This window comes from Nicotiana sylvestris, chromosome 2 (genome assembly GCF_000393655.2).
Source record: "Nicotiana sylvestris chromosome 2, ASM39365v2, whole genome shotgun sequence".
NCBI classification, from domain to species: domain Eukaryota; kingdom Viridiplantae; phylum Streptophyta; class Magnoliopsida; order Solanales; family Solanaceae; genus Nicotiana; species Nicotiana sylvestris.
Window position 1 is genome coordinate 195636885 of NC_091058.1, and position 7660 is coordinate 195644544.

General features: G+C 31.4%; 1 protein-coding gene across 3 annotated transcripts; it reads left to right on the forward strand.

Moving 5' to 3' along the window:
- The first annotated feature begins 2776 nt into the window (after nucleotides 1-2776).
- LOC104241465 (LOB domain-containing protein 1-like) lies at nucleotides 2777-6731 on the forward strand. Of its 3 annotated transcripts, none has more exons than XM_009796406.2 (4): nucleotides 2777-3068; nucleotides 4965-5244; nucleotides 5875-5995; nucleotides 6271-6348. In XM_009796406.2, exons 1-3 carry the CDS (start codon nucleotides 2808-2810, stop codon nucleotides 5991-5993), a joined length of 660 nt encoding a protein of 219 aa, XP_009794708.1. In that variant the 5' UTR covers nucleotides 2777-2807; the 3' UTR covers nucleotides 5994-5995; nucleotides 6271-6348. The 3 variants fall into 3 exon arrangements, with proteins under 3 accessions (XP_009794708.1, XP_009794710.1, XP_009794709.1); XM_009796408.2 differs by having other exon boundaries at nucleotides 5911-5995; XM_009796407.2 differs by lacking the exon at nucleotides 5875-5995 and having other exon boundaries at nucleotides 6271-6731.
- Nucleotides 6732-7660: the final 929 nt, after the last annotated feature.

Consider the following 7660-nt stretch of genomic DNA (forward strand, 5'->3'; position numbering starts at 1 on the left):
ATATATACATGCATCTGAGTAGGTTATAAGTCGATGAATCAATTTACAAGTGTATCAATACCTAAAAGAACCCGGCCCTGTGTTCCGAGCGCTTCATGTTCATATATATATATATATATATATATATATATATATATATAGAGAGAGAGAGAGAGAGAGAGAGAGAGATACACACACATAGACACTTCACTGTAATACTATAACATATATATAACTTGTTATAGTTTATGTTAGTGTGTGTGTATATATATATATATATATAACACACTTCGTGCTACTTTAACTACATATATAGCATGTTATAGTACATGATATTGTATTCATTAGTTATATTGTAATAGAGTTAATGAATTACATTCATTCATCACTAGGTTATAAGTCGATGAATCAATTATAACAGATTAATTGATATAAGTCGAGACGTTTTGTTTTTAATATTCAACGATGCATCTTAGTAGGTTATAAGTCAAAGATTCAATTTATATATATATATATATATATATATATATATATATATATATATATATATATATATATATATATATATATATAAAACACGTTTCGTTGTACTAATTTAACTACATATATAGCATGTTAGAGTATATTTTAGTGTATTCATCCCTTGTATTACAAAAGTGTTAAGAAATTTCATTTATATTATTTAGATAGTAAATACAAAAGTGATTTTTAATTTTGATCAATGTTGACTTGAAAAGAGACCAACTTTGGTTGCTAATTATCCACAAAATCAAATTAGCGACCAAAGTTGGTCGCTAAATATCCAGAAAATTAAAATTAGCGACCAACGTTGGTCGCTAAATTTAAATCAGATTTATTTATATTTTATATAATATTTAAAATAATAATATAATTATTAAACGTTAGAACTGGGTCCCACATTAGCGACCAAAGTTGGTCTCTATCTGCTTCCCCTTTAGTAAGCGACCAACTTTGGTCGCTAACTTTGAATTATATTTATTTATATTTTATAATTTAATTAAAATAATAATATAATTATTAAAATTTTATAATTAGGTCCCAGATTAGCGACCAAAGTTGGTCTCTATCTGCTTCCCCTTTCGTGAGCGATCAACTTTGGTCGCTAATTTTAAATTATATTTATTTATATTTTAATTTTTTAAAATAATAATATAATTATTAAAATTTTATAAGTGGGTCACACTTTAGCAACCAAAGTTGGTCGCTAATTTCAGTATTTCTTTGACCAAGCAAGTCTGACCAGTCCGGTCAACATTTTGACCAAATTATCGACCAAAAAGAGACTAACCTTGGTCACTAATATATTTAAAATAATTATTTAATTATTTTCTCCAATTTAGCGACCAACGTTGGTCGCTTTTCTTGACAGACCAATTTTGGTTGCCAAATTTTGGTCGCTTTTTTTCGGATTTCTAATAGTGATAATTCATCTATTATTTCAGGATCAAATTAATTCACTTGTCTAGAAATTATGTATAAATTCAACTGTACTGTTTTACGGGTAAACAATTACCAGCTATGTCGACAGAGTAAATTAACTGGTGGTACAAGTTAAATTTGGTAATTTAAATTAACTGGAACATTAGATTCATTTTTTCTAGGAGGAAGTTAGTGCATAACAACCAGCTTTCAGTTAACCAGTTGTATATACTCTACTAATTCTAATTAGAATATCGTCTAACCTAAACTCAAAGCTCGTCGTTGAGTTTTCACATTCGAAAAGTCAAATATTACTAAAACTCAACTAGTTGTAACAGTAGAAAAGGGAAGATTAAGGATTAAAGCTACACTCAAATGGCTGCGTTTCAGCATGCTCAAATTTTAAATTTGACAGGTTTAAATCTTAAGTTCTTAACATTAATTAAATAGGTGTTTGGACATAAAAAATACTATAATTTTTGAAAAAAGTAGTATTTGGAGTTAAGTTAAAATATGGAGTTGAATTTGAAATTATGTTTCGACATGTATTTTAGTTGAAAAAATTTTGCGATTTTGCGAGTGTTGAGAAAAGTTTTTCTGAAAATTTTGAAAAAGTGGACTTTGAAAAACTCTTTTTCGACTTTTTTTTAAAGACTTGCCAAATTCCATGGCACACACATTTTTGAAAAAAATGAAGAATTTTTTATGGACAAACGGGGCTAAAACTATTACACTTTATTCCATATTCAGGATTTTATTATTAAAATTCTAATAACTTTTACATATATATTTATGTTTCGCCTTTAAAATATTAAGTTCAGATAAAACCATTTGTACTACATTCTGGTTAAATGTGAGGTTTCAATCACACCTAAATTCTATTCTCTTCTATTTACTCACCATTTGTTATTCATGAGCATATCCCCTCAATCATTGTGTATACAATCAATTTCTTACGTTTTATCATGATCAGTATAAGTTAAATTATATATGCATTAATAATATAAAAATATCACAATCATGTCGTGTCATGTAGGATAATTAAATTTATATGCTAATTATTAATTTGTAGTCTGATAAAATATAATAATTGACCTACCAGTATACTAAGTTAAACAATACTGATCAATTGTGTAAAATATCTTTACATCACCGCGGTATATAACTTAAATCTTTCAAAAATAAAGATAAAAATAGTTTTTTGCTTACGTCATATTCTCTTTTTTTGATGTCGTTCGTTCCCCAGCCGGCTCCCTCCTCTTTCTATCTTATTTCATTTTTAATTTTCCTTTCTTTCCCTGGACTTATAAATATGCCCTTTGTTCACTCCAAGTTAATCATCCCAACTATTCTCCCCTCATAGTTTTAGTAAAAAAAAATAAAAATAAATGGAGTCGAGTGACACAACTGCGACCACCATAACTTCACCGATATCTTCTCGCTCTGACTCGCCGTCATCAGCTTCCCCTCCTAATTCTCCGCCTCCGCGGCAAGTAGTGATCGTAAGCCCTTGTGCCGCCTGTAAAATCTTGCGGCGGAGGTGCGCCGAGAAATGTGTGTTGGCTCCTTATTTTCCTCCCAATGATCCCATCAAGTTCACTACTGCACATCGCGTCTTTGGTGCCAGCAATATTATCAAGTTCTTGCAGGTATATATCTACCACATTCACTTTTTTGCTCCATTTTCTCTGTATTAGGTTAAATTCCCACTTAGCTTAGCAATATAAAAGGATGGCATGATATCAAATAGAGTCGGAGGTAGAAGCTCATATATGGATTCAATTGAACACATTAATATTTGTTTAAACAGTATATTTATATTAAAATATTCATTAATTATATATGCATTATATTTAGAAATTCAGTTACTAACACTTGGATCATCGTTCTAAAATGCAGAATCCATAAAGTAATTGAAATCTTGGGCTCCGCCTTAATGTCAAGTCATGTATGTTAATATATATGTTCACAAATCAAACGCTATCGCCATGCACAATTCTTTAATTACATTTTACGAAAGTATCTACGTGTACACTAAATTTTCTTTAAGAACCTCTAATAAACTTGTTATATAAACCAAGTTATATATTGTGTATGTCTTTTGGCGTCCGATTCTTATTATCTGTCTTTTAGGTTTTTTTTCCACATTAATCCTTAAAAAAGATACTTGATAGTCAATCTTAAGAATTTTTGTCTAAACTACTATCTCTCTCTTAAAATCAAACTACTTAACACTCTAATATTGGACAAAGTGAGGATAGATATAAAAAAGGAGAGCAATAAGTGACTTTTTCTTTTTTTTAAACATCAAATATTTTGAAACAACTTTAATTTACCAAACTGACTATGATTTCGAATCATAGTCAGTATTCCTTTTGGAATTTACTCCCGTTTATTATAGTTGATTAGGTAAAATCAAGCTTTTCTTGTAAAAATTAAAGTATGGAAATACAGGAAGATATCTATGTTCTAGCATGGTTGTATTGAATGCGTCGACAACCAATTTGGCCCTAGTAGTTAAGGTAGCTTCTAGTTGCAATTTGAAAAGTGAGAGTCCTAGGCTTATTGATTGTTCATACAGCCATAAAAATTTAATAATGAAATTCAAATGTTGTCCTTAGTGTAAGGGAGGGAATTGATTTTCAAGTTTACATGCATTTCAAATGCTTTGGACAAACATTCTATAATGGCAACAACCACATCTCCTCTCTTTATTTATTCCATGTGGCTACAGTTTCACCTAATTTTTTCTTAATTTGTGCATTGACTTCCCTTACTTTTGGAGAACATTATGGCCTATTGGTACTAACTACTAACTACTCATGACTTCTTGTGTCAATGTAATCAAAACTATATTCTCTCTCTTACACACATAATTCCACCAGTTGTGTTTGACAATTGTTGTAAAATGATGTCAAACAAATCATTTTCACTAATTCACGAAAATATTGAGGACTTATCTTATATCCAGTGACAATAAAAATAAAGTTCAATCAGTGACCATGTGATCCTCAAGGTTGCGGGTTCAAACCGTGAAAATAGTTTCTTACACAGTAGCGGATGCACGTGGTGGTAAGCGGGTTCAATTGAACGTGTTTCATCAAAAAATAATAGTGTGTATATGTATAAATTATGATTAAAGCTACATAAATTTTGTATAAATATTTTATTTGAACCCACTCGACAACTACTATTTTACGACTAAAGTTATGTACTTCTAAGATTGAACCTGCTTCCACAAAATCCTGGGTCTACCACTGCTCTTACAGAAATGCAGGGTAAGACTGCGTATAATAGACCCTTTTGGTCCAGCCCTTCCCCGAACTCCGCGCATAGCAGAAGCTTAGTGCAGCGGACTGCCCTTCAATGAGAACAATTTAACATACTATAAACTTTGACTTGTCTTATTTTTTAAGTTATCGCTGATGCTGATATTTACGTCTTTATTACCTTTAAAATGACTTAATATTGTAAAATTATTTATGATATTAGTATATAATGGTACAGTATGAAACATAAATACCATTATGGTTAATTTTTGTCAGGAACTGCCGGAATTTCAAAGAGCAGATGCAGTGAGCAGTATGGTATATGAAGCCAATGCAAGACTGAGGGATCCTGTATATGGCTGTGCAGGAGCAATTTGTCATCTACAAAAGCAAGTGAATGAGCTCCAAGTACAATTGGCTAAGGCACAAGCTGAGATTGTCAACATGCAATGTGAACAAGCTAACCTTATGGCCCTTATTTGCATGGAAATGACACAATCTCCACAAGCATCACCACACCATTATTCTTTAGGCAATCTCACTAATATAACATATGGTAATTCCCAAAGCAACATGACGTTCCTTGATGATAACAGTTTTGGATCTTTTTCGGAGACTCTTTGGACATGATTAATTAAACACCATCACAAGTACGGCAGGCCTATATATATATATATATATATATATGTATTTTAACGCAAATTGTGTCGTCAGAGCGGTGCCTGGAAGAAGACATGTTTATCGCTAGGTAGTTGAGGATTTTCACCAAGTTAAAGTAAAAAGAACAGTGAAAATTTTTACCTAAATAAAGTTGATGTAACTTATTTTAGTGGAACGAAATCATATAATATGAATCAGATCTTGAAAGATTTGAGTCTAAGTTAGATAATTTTTTTTTATTTTCTAATGGATATGAATTATGATAAAGCAAATGAAGTTGACGGGCCTTGCTCCCGCCATAGTTGATAATGACAAAATGTTATTAATCTAATGTAATTTTTTTCTTCTAATACGAGCTAGTCCTTTCCTAGTGCTCAATATTGAATCTAATATAATTAGGCCAAACATTTTGGTCACCTAATGATTTTACTATTCCATGTGAATTCCCTTTCAAATGAAGGCTTTTAACTCTCTAAGTCTTTGGTCCTGAATGCTTTAATCTTTCAAATCTATTGTCCCTTTCCAGTTTCCACACATGAAATGCTTACTCCTGTCTCATCAGTTAACCAACAATGTCTTTTCACACACAACCTGTGTCGGGCACAACTGCAAAGTCATTTCCTCTCATGGAAAAAGAATTCTTGAAGGTTTGTTAAACAACTTATTATGATATCTTTTTTCTTATGTTTCCTTAGGCCCAATTGTAGTTTGAAGAGAAAAGGATAGGAATTTTTACCTCCTATAGCAAAGGTTAACACCTTATTTATTTTAAATAAATACCATTTAAAAAAATTATATTCTATAGATACCTTTTAAGGTTTATAGCAAAATGTTTAATTTTGGTTACCTCCTAGCCCTAAGCCACTAAATACGCTAATCAGTTACACTATTTTCTTTCTTTCTCTACTTTGATACATCCCAGAGGAAGGAACAGATGACGTAGCAGAGCTTGTCTCCACAATTGAACCCAGAGTCTTACGTTCTGATCGTATGATAGCAGCATCTCTTCTCAAAGAATTATCTTCATCAGCTGCAACGTGACTAATTGGTAAAACTTGCGAATTGTTTCTTTCGCGAATGCGGTCTGTGAGTGACGCTGCAAGGTCCTCAAATATCTGTTGTGCATTTTCTAATTCCGATGAAAGAGAGGCAGCACCCTCTGATAATACCCTCGGAAGACGGTATAGTAAACTGGATACTAGGTGGATTATTTCGTTGCTCAACGACGGATTCGCCGGAAATTAGGGTTTGTTCTTGAACAAAGACGACGGAGTTTGGGGTTAAGCAACTTGATTTTCTGTTTATATATTTCAACGTATCACGCTATATTTTCATGTATTTCATTGTATTCATTGTCGTTTTTTCATTGTAATTCAATGTATCTCATTGTATTACATGTATTTCATTGTATTCACTGTCTTTTTTTTCATTGTATTTCAATGTATCCCGCTGTATTATATGTATTTCATTATATTCACTGTCTCGCAATATGCCATGAATGTATTCATATGTTTTTTTTAATTAATATAATTTATGTACTAAGATGTATTATATAATTTCTCTGAAGATTACTATGTATTTGGGGTATTTTTCGGTTGAGAATCTTTTTTATAACTGAAAATACAAATTTTGTGTGTTATAATTGAGTTTGTTGAGTTATATTAGGAGTCTATTATGGTAATTAATTCACTTTCCGTTTTAAAAACAGTGTAATCCCCTTTTTCACGCCATGAATACAGTCGAATACAATAATCTGTCCAGCTGTAATCCCATGTTTCACTCCATGAATACAGTCAAATACACTCGAATACAACAACTGATTAGTTGGACTTCCCTGATTCACGCCTATTTTTGTTACTGTATTCATGAATACAATAACTTAAATACATCAAATACATCTTATAACCACACAAAAGGTATCTATAATCCGTAATATAGCAAAGGATATCTATAGATGACTAATTACTACCAAAAGATAGTGCTTTATGAAAATTTCTCAAAAAGATATAGTGATACTAGATGGTGTGCCCATGCTGTGTACGGGCTATGCCTAACATCACTGTACGAAAGTTGTCCGACACTGAGAAAGATAATTTTATAGTTGTTTTAATTGTTTAGTAGGATTACCCGCAAAAACGGAAGCAGTACCATCAAGTTAAACAAAAGCTTCATACTATGGACATTCATCAGTTTTGAATAAAGTTGTACAATTACACTCTTGAGCTTTGTTTACCCTTAAAACTGAATAACAATTAAACTTATAAGTGGTTTTAAGGATATGTGATTTCACTTGGCACAAACTGAGAAATATG